General features: G+C 41.2%; 1 protein-coding gene across 2 annotated transcripts; it reads left to right on the plus strand.

Annotated features, from left to right (window-relative positions):
• The first annotated feature begins 92 nt into the window (after positions 1-92).
• On the plus strand, positions 93-11,918 carry MDM2 (MDM2 proto-oncogene, E3 ubiquitin protein ligase). Of its 2 annotated transcripts, none has more exons than XM_010020736.1 (10): positions 93-164; positions 2,300-2,374; positions 2,744-2,877; positions 3,015-3,064; positions 4,283-4,347; positions 4,488-4,581; positions 7,129-7,289; positions 8,263-8,418; positions 9,602-9,679; positions 11,205-11,918. In XM_010020736.1, exons 1-10 carry the CDS (start codon positions 96-98, stop codon positions 11,772-11,774), a joined length of 1,452 nt encoding a protein of 483 aa, XP_010019038.1. In that variant the 5' UTR covers positions 93-95; the 3' UTR covers positions 11,775-11,918. The 2 variants fall into 2 exon arrangements, with proteins under 2 accessions (XP_010019038.1, XP_010019047.1); XM_010020745.1 differs by having other exon boundaries at positions 96-164; positions 7,132-7,289; positions 11,205-11,774.
• Positions 11,919-17,934: the final 6,016 nt, after the last annotated feature.

Genomic DNA, 17,934 nt, shown 5'->3' on the forward strand with positions numbered 1-17,934 from the left:
GGGTGTCGGAGCGCCGCGCTGGCTGTGCCGGGGGATCTGGGTTATGTGGCTGTGTGACCCCCCTTAAAACGTTGTTCTCTTTTTATTGCAGGCAAATGTGCAATACCAAGATGTCCTCCCTTACGGATGCCTCTTCTGTCACCGCCTCGGAGCAACAGGCGCTGGTCAGTAGCTCTGTTGGACGCGAGTTTTTCCTGCTTTTTGCAGTTTTTATCTGCTAATTCAGAAGGGATGCGGTGCTCAGCGAGCGATGGTTAGAGAAAAGCCAGGAAATCTGGTGAAGATGGTCCCTCTTTGATCCTGTAATTGTGAAGCAAATCTGTCTCATTCGTGGTTTAGAGTTGGGGGTGATGGTTCAGGTCTAGACCCCATTTCCTGAAGACCTTTGATGGTCGGGTCGCTATTTTTAATGAAAAAAGACCTTATGGTCCGATTTGATCATGGTAAGTATTTCGTGGTGGAAATTGTTAACAGTTCATAACTGAAGAGTTGTGGAAGATCTTTGTCATGCAAAATGTTTTTAAAATAACCTTGTCATTACAACTGAAGGGTTACGAATTTGGCATTTTCATTTTCTCTTCTATTGGAATTCATACGCCGTTTGTGATAAGAGTCTTCGCTTGTGTTTATGGCTCTGTATATTCAGGCTTTCCATGATAAGGTGACAATTCGGCTGCCCTGGCTTTCTGTGTAAGTTTTCCCAGCAGAGAAGCCTGTGTGTTAGACCTGAGATACGTATTAAAAACGGCATGTTTACACTGACTTTGAACTGGGGCTTTATGAGAAGGGTAAAGCTTAAAATGCAGACTGATAGCAGAACTTCAGAAAAGTGAAGTAACAGCAGCAGGCTGTTCAAAGTTGGCTTTTTTCTTTTTTTGTTGGTTGTTGGTTTTCTGTTTGTTTCTTACTGGTTTTAAATCACCGTAATGTGATGCTAGCTGCTGTCAGATCTGCATGACATAAGAACTTGCAGGAGTTGGGGAGAGGGCTGGGGAGTAAAAGGATCTGAACCCATGGGTCTAGTTGTGGATTCGAAGATCTGAAACTGCTTTGCTTTCCCGTGCTCAGCCGTCATTAGCACTTTCCTAAGTTACTGGTTGCTTTCTGTATGGAACTGTAATATATGCTGAATGCTCTAAATAGTTCAGCACTTGGAAGGAGTGAATAGACAGATAATGTGCACAAGCTTCATTATTGTTTTAGGTATGTGTGATTATTGTGCAACTCATCTCTTTTTAACTGGCTAAAACTTAACGTTGGTTTTAGCAGATACTTGAAATGGAATGTAGGGAGGTTGTCCCCACCCCACCTCCTTCCCCCCGCAAAAAAGCATTTATTCCTTGTCTCATGGGATTTTATTCACATTTTTCTGTAAAATGTTTACTTTCCGTAATATATTTTATTTAGGGAACATATTAGGGTAGCTAAATATTAGCTTATTCGGAGAATTATCGTGCTAGTGTTAAATATACTGCACTTGGAACTGTCAGTGGCTCTACAGGCATTTTCTTTGCAGTTTGTGGCAGCCTGTGCAGCTTGTTCTCATGACCTGAACTGGTACTGGCAGAGGCGTTTGTGGAACAGTGCAGGGCTGGGATCAGGACACTGCTCTGACAAGGAGGAGAAAAAAAAAAGGGGGGGGGGAAGTGATTTTTTTTTTTTTTTAATTGTTATTTTTAACTTTTCCCTCCTCTACCTCAGAAATTGTCATAAACTGGCTGCAGATACAGCTCTGCTGGCACAGTGGGTGTGTGGGAGGCCACTGTGGAGGCAGGAGTGATGGAAATATGATGGAAGGCACAGGGTATGTGCTTATCCCAGCTGAGAAAAGTCTTCACAGGTGAAACAGCTTCAGAACCTGTCACAGAAGAGACTTGGGAAAGAGCTGGGCCAGCGTTTTACTTCATGACTTGCACTCTGTATCTGAGGGATAGCCAGAAAGGTCCATTTGCCTTCCTCCCTCCCCTTTGGGAGTAAGTGTAGTGGCTAAAGGAGTGGAGCTGAATTCCCCAGCGCCCAGCCCTGTAGTAGGAACTACCAAATGAATCCTGAGGTTCAAATCGAGGAATCTGTATGTGCCAGTGAAAGAGTGGGGACTGAGCTAAGAGGTGTATGAGGAGTTTAGTATGCTTGGGATTGTGTTATTTTCTTTTAAGTTTAACTTTGCAAAAATAACTTGCATGTGGGTAGCTTCATATGTTTATATATCAGATTAATACAAAAGGAGGAAGCCAGCCTGTATAAATAGCTTTGTTTGGTGAATAACTGGTGCATACTGTTTTTCTTCTTCCCCACACAGGTTAGACCAAAGCCACTGTTGTTGAAGTTGTTAAAGTCAGCTGGTGCAGAAAAGGATATTTTTACTATGAAGGAGGTGAGAACTTTTTGGCAGACTATAGTGAATACAAATAGATTGTTCTTTTGTTTTGGGTGAACGTGTGGGGGGCTGGGATAGGACTATGTAGTTCACAGCTTGTCTACAAGACACAGAGACAAGGTATTGTTTTTGTTCTGCTGACTTGTCAGATGCTGTTCAGCCAGTTTCTCAAGATCTGAACAAATGTATCTGGTGTTGAGCAGAATAGCAGAGTACTTGGGGACAAAAGACAGATGAAAATTGGGGCTCAGAGGGAGTTTCAGGGAATCAAAGTCAGAAAAGCAAATCTCAGTGAATTTAATGTGTTTTCCCTTAAAACAACAGAACCCGGGTATTTAATGTCTATGTATGTTGTTTATTTTACAGGTAATATTCTATCTTGGACAATATATTATGTCTAAACAGTTATATGATGAAAAACAGCAACATATTGTACACTGTGCAAATGATCTCCTGGGGGATTTATTTGGAGTAACAAGCTTTTCAGTAAAAGAGCACAGGTAAAACAGGATTCTTTTCTGAAAGTCTGGAGAACATAATGCGTATGGCCTTTTTAAACTCTTTGAATCTTCAGAGATGGTAAGCTCTCTTTTATAATGTAGCTAACTTGCAACATCTTTCTTTATCCCCATCTAAGGAGACTATATTCCATGATTTCCAGAAATCTGATAGCAGTCAATCAACAAGGTAAGCTGGTCTGGGAGAATTTCTCCATAATTAGCTGTGTGATTCCACAGTACTGTCCAGATCAGTCACAAATAGTGAATGAAAGCAGAGGCTCTTTTTTCTGGAGAAGAAAAACAAAAATCTGAACAGCATTTGGGTAATTTTGTTGGGACTGGAACCAAACACATGCAGAGCTGAACACAGGACACAATTGAAATATTAGTTGTTTGCTTGTTTTTCTTGCGGATAAAGCCCTCAACAGTATAAAGTTTAAATATGAAAATTTATCATCTTGAACTTGTGCCAGCAAGGAAGTCAGGGCAAATGCTTCTTACTCTTTCTATTAGAGTGTTCTGGTATAGTTTTCAAACCTGCATGTGGAGCACATTTAGAACTGGTCACCCTCAGCTACAGTCCTGTTTTAAAAGGTCTGTGTGCTTTAAAAAGTGGTTTTGGGATGACTTTGTGGATAGCCACTCCGTAAGTGGAGGATTGTTACATACAGTCGTCTTTCCTGCAGTGCGAAAAAAAAATGTAGCTGTAATTTTTGACTTAACACAGGACAGGGAGTGAACTCAAAGTTAAACAATGGAAGCCATCCTGTAAGTTGGCTTCTGAATCCATGTTAAGACACCCTTTGCTTCTGATACTGCCTAAAAGCAGTTCAGCTGCTGAAGATGGGAGACATGCTTCCTTTATTGTTACGCTTGCAAACTGAAATTACTTCTTAAATTCTTCTCCTGAAAGATCATCCAGGGTCTGTCTGGTAGAAGACATATATAATTAACAAGAGTTAATTTTTCTTTTATTTAGTGTCTTTTTAATTCAGTGTTCGCCATAAGACAATAGCTAGTAAAGTATACTTCTCCAAAGAAGTGTAAAATGTTTCCTGACTGATATTCTTCCATATCTGTAGAATCCCAGCTAATGCACAGCCTTCTTTTGAAGGCATTTCTAATAAAATTCTGAGCTGCTTTATGGCTGAGATTTCTTTTTCCTCCACAGTTTCCCACTTCAGTTATGTTACAGGCCAGGTGCTCCACACAGCTGAAAAGCAAAAGAATGAGGTGGTTTTTTTCCATTTTTGCAAAATGGAAAATGGATTGTAAATTCTGCTTTGTAAATGCTGTGTGCAGTTAATGTTTATTTTTCACTTGCTTTTATTCTAATGTTTTTGAGCCTGAAACTGACTTTTTTTTGCTGTGTCATAATAGGGTTTTTGGTTTGGTTTGATTTCAGACTCCGCACTTGCTGACACACCTAAGGATGATGCCAGGCTTCAGCTTGAAGAAAATGTTCTTAAGGTGATTTTTTTATTAATAAATCTTCTGAGTATAAAATCTTGGTTTTGTATGATGGTGTCAGTGGTTTGGATGCAGTTAGTTGATTCCAGCCTTTTACCTCCTATTCATGCTCAGGCTTACTCAGTATTTCTGTTAACCAGGAATCTGTGCAAGAGTTAGAAGAGAGGCAGACTTCATCGAATGTGACTTCCCGACCAACTACATCTTCTCGGAGGAGGACACACAGTGAATCTGGTATGGGCAGATCCATAGTGCAGAGCTTTCAGTAGCATAGCCACATAGGCAAAGAAGTACATTCTGTTGCCTTACTGGCTTTGAAAGATACTGACAAATATTATTCATATTTCTCTGCTTATCTAAACAAAAAATGTTCCATCTAGAAGAAAATACAGGACTCCTTGCATTGCTCCACTGTCACGTTACGGTTTGGATCTTTAGAACTGTTAGTAAGATGATGGAATAACTTGTTCCACAGATCTGTTAAACTTGTCCACATCAGCAGGACTTAAATCAGTTGTGTTCTCTTCATGATCAGAACACTTGTTTATAATAGACTGATGTCACTGAATTCATTTAGTTCCCTCTGTAGACAGCCACAAAATTTTACGTTTTGTTTGCTCTCTAAAACCAGTTTCCATTGGTGGCAGACGTCAAAGGTCTGGTAGTAACATGGGACAGTTTTGGATATGTTTAGGTACCTGAGCATTCATGAAGCACTTTCTAAACCATCTGGTGATTTAAGCATCGTATTTGTCTGCTCTTCCTATTTACTGTGGTTATTCAAGAATCACTGGCAAATACAATTTAAAAACGTGGACTGTTTCTTCCCAGAATTTCAAATACAAAAGCTGGTCAGCATAAACGATAATAACTTCAAGTTTCTCAACAGAAGTGCTCTCTACACTTCTGCTTAAGCACTATTCTGTGGAATTTCTTACGTTAGTTTGTTCCATCACTTCTGCTACCTCATGACTTGGTGGTTGTAATTACCAAGGCAGTGATGACCTTCTGTTGCTGCATAGAATCTCCGTTCTACAGTTCCTCAGGAACATTTTTCAGCTCCTCAGCTGTCGTATAGTATTTTTTGTGTTCATTGTAGGCCACTGTTATATTAGTCAGTCCAAACACTGTGCTGCGTTGCTCAGCGGTTTGCACTACATTAGAAGAACATGTTAATGTTGTAACAAAAACTGATAAAGGGATGGAAAGCTTCAGTTAAGCATCACAACCTGTAATATTTAAGCATCACCCAGAGCACGTAAGGTCCTGCGTTGTGCTTACTTATTGTAGGTTTGATTATTAACTCTTGTCTTTGCATCCATTTATTATTTTGTTGCAACCTTAAAAGTTCTTCTAATATAGTGTTTTTATATACACTTTTTTTCTAATTTATAGGAAATCTTCCTTTTAAACCACTATTCTTGTTAAATTGGGATGGTAGCGGCTCCTTTGGAGCCGCTTATATAGAGTATAGAAACCTTGTGGTGACACAATATCAGTACAGCATGGAGCCATGACAACTAAATGAGGACAACGATGGACAGGAGCAACCCTTGGGCCTGATGGCACTAAGTTTGGTGGGGCTCTCAGGGCGGAAAAAGAAAAGAGAGGGGCTGAGCCAAGAAGCACCAAGGGAAAGTAAGAGAAGTCTCAAAGTATGTACAAGTGTTTCGTTCTCTTTTCTTTTACAATGAAAGATTCAACACTTGAAGACACATGGATTGCCAGGATGTGTTTTGCAAAGCAAGGGAGAAGCTGGCCAGTAAGGGGTGGGTGCAGAAGGCCCCAGGAGGGGGGCAGTAGGCTCTTACCCAAGTCTGTTGAGCCAAGTTGAGAGGCCTCTTTGGGGGTGTTTTCAGGCCACTGCACTTACGTACTGACTTTGCAATGCCTTTTTTAGTAAAATTACTCCTTACAAACGCTCTTAAGAGTCAGTGGAGCTGAAGTTTGACTTACCCTCCCCTAAAGTGCTGTCCCCCTACTCCTGGTGCTGTAGGCAGTTGTTTCAAAACATAATGTATTTAAAAGGCATTGTCTTTTGGCCTTCAAACCAAGCATCTTTAATAAGCACAGCTTAAAGCAATGCTCTCAGACTTCTGTTTACCATAGTATGCCTTGATGATCTCCTTGCTAGTGCGTGGTCAAAGTCATAATGGTTTGTTACAAAAATCCTGTTGAGTAAATAAAATTACAGTGCAACTGTTAACAGAGACATTTGCTAAGGTGTCTGAAACTGAAACCTGAATTTCCCGTGCACAGCCTGAGGCCCTTTGCATGCGTGTGACCTGGCAGCTAGTCGCTCTATCTCCCTTCAGATTCTGGGATGGACTCGGAAGCCCTCTGAAAGTGCCTTTCTGTCTACTGACTGTAAAAGGAGCTGGGACAATTAAGATCCTAACTGTGTTTCTTAAAACTAGGATGGGTTTAATGAGTCATGCGTAAAATGGAATAAAAATGCTTCCAAATTTGTAATTGTGTTATTTCCTGCACATGGAGAGTGCCATTTACAAGCTGTGCTGATGGGGGACAAGTGCGGAAAGCCAGCCCCTGAAATAGTGGATTCAGAAATGTCACATTTTTCACATTTCTTAGTGTTGCTGTGTCTTTTCTTAAGTTTTTTGGTGCCTTTACTTTCTTCCCCCCATAAAATAATACCTGAATGACTTTATTTTTCATAAATTCCTACCTAGGTTAATATTTCAAATTAAAGTATTTTAAATATTCAAAACTGCACATAGCATAGATGCTTTTTGACTAATAAAAATTCTTGAATATGCCCAGAAGAAGATTCTTCAGATGATCTGCACAACGACAGAAGAAAACGACACAAGTCGGACAGCATTTCCTTGACATTTGATGAAAGTCTCTCGTGGTGTGTAGTCAGTGGTCTGTGCCGTGAAAGAAGCAATAGCAGCAATTCCACAGATTGCCTTTCCATCCCTGTAAGTCAGGTATTTTCTTTGTGGTACAAATTGTGCAGATACGAGAAGTGCAGATAATGCATCTCCAAACATCGTGGTTTTAATTACAAGCAGTAGTGCCTTCAGTGCTGTGTCGGGAGAGAAAAGGGGTGGAAAGAAAAGTTGGTGGGTGGGTGGAGTGGAGTCCTCTATACATCTGCTGGCAAAGTTGAATGTTATCTTTGAGTATTCTTTTTAATTCAAAAAATCAGGTTCTTGCTGCTTGGCACAGTATTGAATACATGCCAGATGTATTTTATGTGTTATGTATTAGTTGAAAAATAACTGTTGCTTACAATGCTGAGAAAATAAAAGCGGTCACGGACCTTCTGTGATTCAGAATAGTTGGTGGTTCCAGTACAGTGTTGGTAACTGCCTTGATGAGCTGTATAAATTTTCCAAGCCTTTACTGGTTTTTATTGTTGTTTTCAGCAAACACTGAGGTAAATTATCTGTGGTTAGATTAAGTTATGAAGAGCTAAACAGGGTTCCTGGTCATACATTGTATTCTGAATTGACAGAACTAATACTGTGTCTTCACTCTTGCTCTTTTACAGTTGTTTGGCTGTTATCTCGAAGTTGATGAAGTTGATAAGAATAGAGAATTTAATGACACACAGCCAAAAGACAGCATCTTCTTGCATCTGTTAATTTAACTTTTCAGGAGATCCTTTGTGAAACAGTAGCTGCAGCCTTTAAACTGGCTCTAGGATGACTACAGCTTCTTATTACAGAGCTGACAAAAGCCTCTCGGATCTAGCTTTATTTTTACCTCCATACAATTTGTTTGGCTCATAAAAGATGTTCTGTGTAACAGCAGTGGTCCCCTTTCTTCCACAGCTAATTAAACTGAGTAGTTCGGTTTTATTGTAGGAGCTATGTTAACAGTACATAGATTATGTACTGGTTATGGATACGCAGTGTAAGGCTCAATGTGTACTTTCTCTTTTTTCAGGATCTTGATGCCAGTTCATTAAGTGAAAACTCTGACTGGTTTGACCACAGTTCTGTTTCAGACCAGTTCAGTGTAGAGTTTGAAGTTGAGTCTATTTATTCAGAAGATTATAGCCATAATGAAGAAGGGCAGGAGCTCACAGATGAAGATGATGAGGTACAAATTTGTTTTGTTTGGGTTTTTGTTTTGTTTTGACTAGGGTTGGAGAGAGGGGGAAGGAAACTTACAGGAATACTTCTTGTTGAGATTCCAACAAGAAGCAGTAACTCTTCAGGTGTATTTCAGGTGTGCTTCAGGACTGTATGTGCTGTGTCATAAAGTGCATCCATGCCTGTGCAGTTGGTTGTACCCATCAGGCAGTAACCGGGGCAGTGCAGACTTTCCCTGGGCTCTGCTCTTGACAGTCTGGAAAAGCCTGTCAGTTTAACTTCACTTCCTGGCTGGTGGAGTTGATGGCAGTGTGTGTACTTCAGTCTGTTTCTACATTCTTAATTACAGAAATGTGTTGAGCTTTGACAACACTTTTTGATACCAAATGAGACATTTCCTAGTAAGTCTTTACAAAGGGGTATCTCTGAATAAATGTAAATGTTTCATAGACCTGTTGAAACACAATTTTAGAAACTTTCATTAGGGAGCAAGAAGGCAGTAAAATCGTGACTACCAGCATTTTCAAGAGATCTAGGTATCAAGAATGAAGTGGGAAATTATTTTTTTTTTCTGGGTTAGTTTTCTGTTACTTCAAAGAGGTGAGTCAGCTCATGGCAAGATTGGGTAAGTACCAGAGGCAGATTTTGCCAGGAACGTACATGACCGATGCTTGAGAGGCTGAATGGGACTGACTCTGCTGATGCACACCGGGTTATGGCGCTGTGGAGCTGCACTGGGCCTTTTCCAGGCCGAGCAGTCCCAGCTCTCTCAGCCTTCCCTCATGTGAGAGCTCATCTGATACGTTAGTATGTGGCCCTTGACTGGAATCTCTCCAGTAGCTCTGTTTCTGATGTGCCTGGGAGCCCAGAGCTGACCACAGCATTCTCGGTGGGGCCTCACCAGTGTAGAGCAGAGGGGAGGATCACCCCTGCTCTGGAAAGTGGTACTGCCTGTCTAGTCTGCATTTTTCTTCCAACTGTGTTACAAGTGTGAAGGGAATTGTCTTCCCCCACACCAGTTGTCAGATTGTGTGGCATTACCTGCTGATGTAAATTAACGTATGTGTGCTGCTTATTACAGTTGATTAAAAGTCTAGCAGACAATCTGTCGCACTAAAAATCTATCGGGTTTTAAATTGAGTGCCCCAAACCAGTTACATCTATACTTTTTTTGTTGTTATTTAAACCAGGTGTATCAGCTGACTATTTACCAGGATGAAGATAGTGATGCTGATTCATTTGATGAAGATCCAGAGATTTCTCTAGCTGTGAGTAAAGCCTTGGCTGGCAAAGCATCATAGTTGCTGAACTCACAGAGTAAATCAGGGAGTATAGATGAATTCTATTGCTACCAGTCATTTTTTTTTAAGAATTAAATTAACTTTTTCTTTTATGCTTGAAGATTCCAGTACAGTATTTTAATTACTGAATATAGGCGTATTAATATATATATAAAATATATGTATGTATTTATTAGTAAGCTTCCTAATCCATTGAAAAAAGAATCACACTAACTTATGGTTTTACTGTCTTAATGGAAGGAAATTAGATGGAGCCTAAATCTGACTTTTTGCACAAAATGGGGAAAAAGAAACCAAAACCAAACTTAGACGTGTGTATTTAAAAACCTCTTCCTGTAAATCATAAGATCTAGTTTTATTGTCCAACCTGAATGAAGGACTCTGTAACATACTCATGTGAAGGGAAATCTCTTTTCAGACTAGTTGTGTAAAATGAAGAACATTTTGACGCTTTTTCTCAACCCTGTGAGACCATTCTTGAAACGTGAGAAGCAGTTCCCAGGTTTGAGGCAGAGTATGTGAATGTGTGTGAAAAAAGCACACACTAGGCTTAAAATGCAGTGTATCTCTGTATTTGCTTTTCACAGTCAAAGCGTGACTAAAGCTGTTGCCCAAAACTGTCTGAAGCATTCCAGCCCTTTGCTGGTCTGTGTGACTGAGGCGCTTTCCTGTGTGTGTACAACAACATGGAGCAAGCCACCACCTAAAACCAGCACTGCCTCTGAATGGAAAAATACAGCACTGTGTTATTTTTAGGAATTAGGATTGGTCTTTTAAGCTTTTGATGTCACTGTTATTCAGGACTAAAAAGAGTCTTTTGATTCTTCTGAATACCTTTTTGGTTTGATTTGGTTTTGGCTTTATTCCCCCTCTCGCGTGCATTATTTCTAAGAAGGCTCTTTCTCATTAAAAAAAAGCGTATTTTTAATGAGATCGTGGCTTATTTTCAGCATAGTGCGTGGAGTAACCTCTGAGAGAGAGATGCTTTTTTTTCCTTTTTAAATGGCTGTATTCTCTACTACTGCTGTATCAGAGTGCCCTCGCCTGGCCGTTTTGCACATCACCAGTTTAGCATCCCTCTGGGTAAATGTCTCTTCAGGCTTGTAGTTGCCATTTCAGAAGCGCCATTGTTGAAAATATTGGACCTGGTGACCGTTTAGTCAGAAATAAGTTTTTCATGAGGTTCTCCGAAGACTTGTGGTCTGGTTTCTTCAATTTTTACATAAGAAATAATAAGTCGTCATTATTCTACCTCTTCTTATTTCATCAATCTACTGCATAAAGAAAGTGTGAGAGTCTTTAAAATCAAGACGACTTTAATCTAGAAAGGTAAAATGAGGCCAAACACTAAGTGGAATTTTTAAAGTATAAACAAGTCACTAGATATCTTGAACTACTATTTTGGCAGTAATAAATTGTATATAATCTCTGCATACTTCAGTTGTAAGCATTCCAAGTAGTTTAAGCTGTTCCAACCTTTAATTCACTAAAGGATTACTGGAAGTGTCCCGAATGTAGCGAAATGAATCCTCCACTTCCACGCCATTGCCACAGATGCTGGGCTCTTCGTGAGGACTGGCTTCCAGAAGAAAAGAGTGATAAATTGGAAGAGAGCAAATTAGAAAGTTCCTCCCCTCTAGAGTCTGAAGAAGGTTTTGATGTCCCTGACTGCAAGAAAGTGAAAATGACTGAAGATAAAGAACCAGCTGTGGAGGAGGGTGAGCACAAAGCAGTGCAAATTTCTGAGTCCCAGGAAAGTGAAGATTACTCCCAACCATCAACATCGAGCAGCATGTTTTGTAGCAGCCAGGAGGACTATAAAGAACCTGAGAAGAGAGAAAGGCAAGACAAAGAGGAGAGCATGGAATCCAGCCTGCCTGTTACCAGCATAGAGCCCTGTGTCATATGTCAGAGCAGACCCAAAAACGGCTGCATCGTGCATGGCAAAACAGGACACCTCATGTCGTGTTTTACGTGTGCCAGGAAACTGAAGAAGAGGAACAAACCCTGTCCAGTGTGCAGGCAGCCTATCCAGATGATTGTGCTGACTTATTTCAGTTAGAGGGATGTTGACTGGAAAGTGGCAAAAGAACTTCATAAACTGGTTAAGAGAGTAAGAAACTATTTTTGTATGCATATTGGAAATTAATGTTAAAGGTTGTCTTTACATTTGCTATGAAAAGTGATTACCGAAATAAATGCTCTGAAGTTGGTAAGAGGTTAGCCCAGTACTCCTAAGTTTAAGATGTTAGATACCTCAATAGAAATAACCAATTCCTGTGAACTACCTGCCTTTCCAAGTGTTTTATGTTCCATACTAGTTAGTGACAATTGTTCTACTGGGTTAAATACATTAAACTCCCAATTCAGTGATATAAGAGGAGAGGCATGTTGAACTGTTTGTTTGTGTGAGTTCCTCCTCTTAAGATAGAAGTCTCCAGGTTATCTGTGCCTGGTGAAGACATCAGGCTCAGTCAGAACCCTCTGAATAGGTCAATAAAATAAACAGAATTTTGTCTCCCTCATTCCCCAAATTTATATTCCTCAAAGTAATCAAATTACAAGGGAGATCTTACTAGGAAGATGGGATAGAAAAAGATTTAAGGTTTTGGAAATAGACAGGGGTCATGTTCGTTGTAAATGTCAGGGCTGTGTATATTCTGAGGAGTCATTGATCCAAGTTCAGTCTTAAAGTTACCTCTTAGATGTCCTGAGAAACTGGCTTTTGAAATGCTCTGGGGGTTTCGAGATCTGTACTACCCCGGTGCTTATTTTAGCAGCATGAGGAAAGACTTGGAACAGGCAAGATAAATGAAGGAGGTGCTATGTCACGTAGAGTCAGGCAATATTAGGGGACAGTTGTATTCTTCTGCCCTCGTTTCTGACTTTAGCAGTATAGCATTGCAGCGTGATCACTGCATTTGTGTGTGTAAAAATAGTAAGGGGGGGAAAGAAGTCCCCCTGCAGAAACAATAAGCTGTGTGCTTCTTGTTCACAGGCAGTTTAAATTCAGTTGTCTCGCAAGTTTGCACAGGTTTTATCTATCTCTGTTGTGAGGATTCTGTAAGTGTGTTGCAAGGTGTTTGATCAACTCAAAGTTACTCTATTTGGAGCCGTCCTGAACTGCTTTAAGCTCTAATCTCCTCACTGTACATTGTCAAAAATGATGTGAGACAGCTCAGTTCCTTTATTAAGGAGTCTGCTGATCAGCTCAGTTCTGTACCTTCAGAAGAGATAGCATGAGTATATTTATATAATCGTTACTCATCTGAGCCATTCTTGATGGAGACTTTCTGTACCAGTGAGTTGTACTTTTTCTTTGGAAAAACTAGATTACAAGAGAAATTGTATGGGCTTATCACCTTTTAATTTTACAGGCAGTTGCTGAAAATAAGTAGTCAGGGATGCCAGGAATGGGGATGTAGCCTTAACTGGAGGACCTGTGATGTGGTACTGACCTGCAGAGTGAGGTTAAATGGCTTCTTTCACCAGTTCGGATCCGAGGGTCTCTGTGTGCCAGCGCAAAATCTTCCTTCTACTGCTAGAGTTAGCTTCACGTCAAAGCTGAAATAGTCTCTCTCGTGGGAAGTGTCTATAAACCAGGGCTGCAAATGCCCACAAGACAAGGGAGTGCCAGGAAAGGGCAATAAAGCCATAAAGCAGCACATGCTCAGTAAACCTGGGCTTTTACTGGCCTGGAAAGATTCCTTCCTAGGCAGAGGCTGAATCGCCAGATCGGTTGTGAAGTTCTTTGGTCAGCAGAAACCTTTCCTGGGGTTCATGGGGTTTGATAATCCTTCAGCCCAAGATGACAGGGCAGATGATACTTAAATTTTTCAGGTAGGGATGCTTCTCATAGGTGGCTGCCTGCCTTAATTCACACTGCTTCCTATTTTTCTTGATTTTTGATTTGATAAAGTTGAGTGCAGTGAAGCTTGCAAGAGCCTCTTCTGTTGTACCCACAGGTCGGAACCAGACTGGTTGTTACGTCAGTCTGAAATCTGGAGCTGCGAGAGGACTGTGGACATGCATATGCAGGAAAACCATTGATATCATGGGCACTGCATGTAAAAAGCTTCAACTGTTGCATTGTCTTCCGTGTCCTGCACAGAACCTTTGCTTAGTCACTGTGCTGCATTAGGGGAGCACCTGCTTTTCCCTAGTTCTGCTGGGATGAATTTCTTAATGAAGGATGAAGAGAAAAAGGAAGAAAGGAGGAAAGCAGTGATTTATTACTGGTTAGGAAAGGACTGATGATTGAGAGTTTTTCTGATCTAGCTTGATTCATCTTTAGCTATTCATCTGCTTCAGTCCTCTTGATTCTGGAGAAGGGCTTTTGAAGGGGCATATAGGGATAGGACAAAGAAGCAAGGCTTTAAACTGAAAAAGGGTAGATACAGATTAGATACTGGGAAGAAGTTCATCCTTGTGAGGCACTGGCACGCACTATTCTTAGTAACTTCTAGTAAAAACTTCAGGGTTTGTTTGGTTATGTGTTCTCCCCCTGAAGCTCACCTTGCAGATCTGGAGTGACACATACAGGTCCCTATTCCAGTGCCTGGGGTTTGTGGTGCTGTCACCACGCAAGTGCTGTGGCCTCAGGTCATTGGGCCAAAAGGCTGAAATCCCTGGCCCCGTGCTTGGAACATGTTGGGTGAGCATCACGTAGCCCTGTGCTCCTCGCCCTGCTCCGGCCTGCACACGCACTCCTGGCCTCAGGTAGCAGCGCAGCATTTGGCAAAATTTTCCTATGGAAGTTGGCAGTTGTTACTTGGTGGGGTCTTTGGGATCCTGGTTTAATGTCACGCACATGTTAATCCTTAATTTATTTCAGTTTGTAAATATTGTGCTCGCAATTAGTGTTTTGAGCTTTAATTTATTGAATCGGTGTACTGGTACGTGTATAGATAGGTAAATAGGCATACTTAGTCATCACAGTTACAGGAAAGTTATTTAAGATATTGTAGCAACAAAATAAGGACAAATTTTATAAAGAGATTATATTCAGATTAAGAGGGGCATAGGAAGATTTGTTGCTTTGTTTTCTTTTTTCCTTCCCTTAAAACAACTTCTGTGTTGAACCTGAGCAACATCTATTGACTAGAGATGGAGGCTGGTGTAGCATTAGCGTAGTGGAAATAGTCTGATGGTAGTTGTTTTCCTCTGGAATGCTTTTGCGTATCAGAGTACAGCTGAGAAGCTGACTGGTACCAGCAGAGGTGGTGAGAGGCTTCAAGGTTAATTTGCAGCAAGTGGTAATTGCTTTTGCCTTCAAACTTGTGACCAAGAAAGCTGAAGGCGTGGCCAAAGGCTGACAAAGTGGGGCAGGGCAGTTTTTAGTAACTGTCTTGATCAGTTCCTTCATGCACTTACTAGTTACATACAGATGCTACAAGAACTCACATTTATTCTCTTTTATAAAGTCTAATAAGACCACTTTTTGATTAAATATGACTTTTTCAGTATATAGCTATTCATTAGTATTGAAATTTAACTCCTGATGCAAGGATGTGAAGTACTTGAGGCAGATGGTAAAATGGCTTCATTTTGGTGTCAGGCATTTTTCAAAAGTCTGGAAGCAGCGTTGAACATCAAAGTACTTGAGAACCCTTAATACTGAGTCTTAAGATGTATTAGTTATGATGCCTGTTGCTTTTGGCCCTTAGAAACCTTGCACAGCTGAAACAGAAGTAGCTGGACAGCCGGTTACATGGAACATTGAGGCTGCAAAGATGCTGCTTTCTGCGGAGCAGCAGCAGCAGCACCCCACTTGCACGTGGTTTTAGTGTTGCGGATGAGTGTGCTGGAAGAAGTGTGTGCTGTGCCGTGCCATGCCATGCAGGGGGCTGCTTCCCGTGGCAGGTAGATTTGGAAAGGGTAAAAGTGCTGCAGAAATGGCATTGCTGCAGAGCGTTAGGTTTATTCTCACAGTACGGTAGCTTTTAGTGCCGGGTTCAGTTGGCTGTAAATCTGTTGAAATGTCGCTCTGTCCTAAGCGTCTGTGAGTATGAGGCCATGTGCAAGACTTGAGGCAGATTTTTTTGCCCTCAGAGGGAAAAACAATTCCTCATTCTTGCAGAAGGCATCAACAAGAGTAGTTGTTTCAGAAAATTGTGTTCTTACAAGAAGATTAGAAAATTATCAAAGCATAATGAAACTGAAATGAATAAATAGGACTAATGTAGGGGTAAAGAGGTTTTTCTTCCCTGCTTTAAATCTGCTGCTGTGTTAGGGCATAACCTTAGCAGTACAGTTTGTAATTTTAAATTTATTCAGCATGTTAATATCTTGTTGTGCAACACTCAGCCTAAAAAGGGGTATTTGCTGTTGAGGTACTTCTCTGTGGGAAAGAGCATTGGACACATGCAAGGGACTTGGGAAGGGCAGCATCATACCTGTCTTGAGCTCTGTGGGCTGCTTTCGTGGTTGTCTGCAGTGCCATAGCGGATGCAGGCTTTGGGGGTGTCCTTAGCAAAGTGCATTATGTAGCATGTTTGTGCTCCTAGGGCTCACCCCTTGCATTGTACATCCAGCTCCCGTGGGCCAGTGCTTTCCTGGAGCATCACCTCTCCTCATGTTTGTGCCTCTCTGCTCCAGGGGATGACTGAATGGCTCCAGCTCATACGTACCTGAGGCAAAATCCTTCCTCCAGTTACTTCTTGTAAAGGTTGCACAAGCAGTGCGAGGCAAAACACAAACCACCCAAAAACCTGGGCTTAAGGTACCTTTAACGATGGATCACACTTAGTGAACATGAAAAGCAACAATTTTTGACTAACAAACATCTGCTTTTTTATTAATTCAGCAGAGGTGCACTGCAAGCTCCAAGTGATTGCCTCTCTCTGGTGTGTGTGTGTATATATATATATTCTACCCATAAGATTTGTTGGTGATCCTTAAAATGACATTGTCTTCCTGAGTAGATGCTGCTTTAATTTCAGAGCCGGAGTTTAAAGGGAAATTCTTGATTTTGCCATCAACAACATAACCCCTAAAACACCACACAGCTTTTCCAGAAGCAGTCTTGCTTTGTTGCCTGACTACACACAGCTGGAATGACTGTTAAATGGACTGGTTTGTAGTGAGTTTAACTGCACAATTCTGCCACTCCTCCTTAGATGAGCATACTTACGCAAGCTTGCCACAGTGCATACCTTCTAGTTACCCAGTGCACTTCACTACCACCATCATAACTTCACTCAGATTGCAGAGGTTATAGATCCATTTATGAGAAGAATTTTCATGTGTAATTGCATTCTGCCTTCTGGTTCTCACTTTCTCCTTTTCCAAGGAAACTAAAATACTATGTTCCATTTGAAAGCTTTAAATAAAGATTTGTTTATATTCTCCTTGGTGCTTTTCTTGTGTCAATGAGTTGATTGTTGAAGTTCTGGTACTTGGTTTCACACAGATTTTTAATTCCATGAGCCAGTGCCCTGGCTCTTTCTGCCCTCATTCAGCTGCTGGCCACCAGCTTCTCACAGATTTATTTACTGCGGAAGATTTTTAACTCAAGGGCTCTCTCTTCCTGTTGTCACAGACCCAGAACCAAGTATCAGTGGTGGGATTAGCAGAGAATTAACTGACTCCACTGACTACTAAACAGTCTATAGCAGTTAAGCAGGGGAGAAAAGGTATTCAAATGGCTATGATGAAAACATTCAAATGCCAGTATCTCATTCCAGCCCAGCACTGCTGTGTGAATTTCTGAGGTGCCTTTACAGGTGCCTGCACTTCATGGATCCTGTACAGTTGAGTGGTTAATGTTCAAGTGCCTGGGTGAGAAGGGCTTAGTGTGACAGGCAGGTGCAACTGCCTCAGTAAAGGTGGTATATTTAAAAAGGCAGTAAGAGATTAACTGGATTCCTGTGGGTTTTTTATTTACTGTGTACAGGAAAAGACTGATGTTCCCAAAGGTAAGCTTTCCTGGTTCCTTTTGAAATTGCTTAAGGAAAGTACTGGCAGATAGATAGAGTTTTAAAATAAATATAGGAGGAGATGGTACCAACTGGCTTTTCTTGATACATGTTGTGTTCATTGGGCAGCTTCAAAGAGCCCTGAAGATGACTTGCAGCTGCCCAGGTGAAAGGAACCTGGTAATTGTGCCTGCAGCCCTGCCCAGGTAGGGCACTGCAGGGCATCAGCTGTCACTGAAGCCAGGCTCTGCACAGGGGTTGGGTTTGTGCCCTGCTCAGTACACTGCCAGCTCCCAGCGTGGCTGA

The sequence above is a fragment of the Nestor notabilis genome, unplaced genomic scaffold (genome assembly GCF_000696875.1).
Source record: "Nestor notabilis isolate BGI_N333 unplaced genomic scaffold, ASM69687v1 scaffold20290, whole genome shotgun sequence".
NCBI classification, from domain to species: Eukaryota; Metazoa; Chordata; class Aves; order Psittaciformes; family Psittacidae; genus Nestor; species Nestor notabilis.

Excerpts from the sequence above, each read along its gene's own strand:
- MDM2 (XM_010020736.1), top strand. The coding sequence starts at position 96 with ATGTGCAATACCAAGATGTCCTCCCTTACGGATGCCTCTTCTGTCACC. Across the intron at positions 165-2,299 it reads CCTCGGAGCAACAGGCGCTG|GTTAGACCAAAGCCACTGTT; the intron begins GTCAGTAGCTCT and ends TTCCCCACACAG. Across the intron at positions 7,290-8,262 it reads CAGATTGCCTTTCCATCCCT|GATCTTGATGCCAGTTCATT; the intron begins GTAAGTCAGGTA and ends CTCTTTTTTCAG.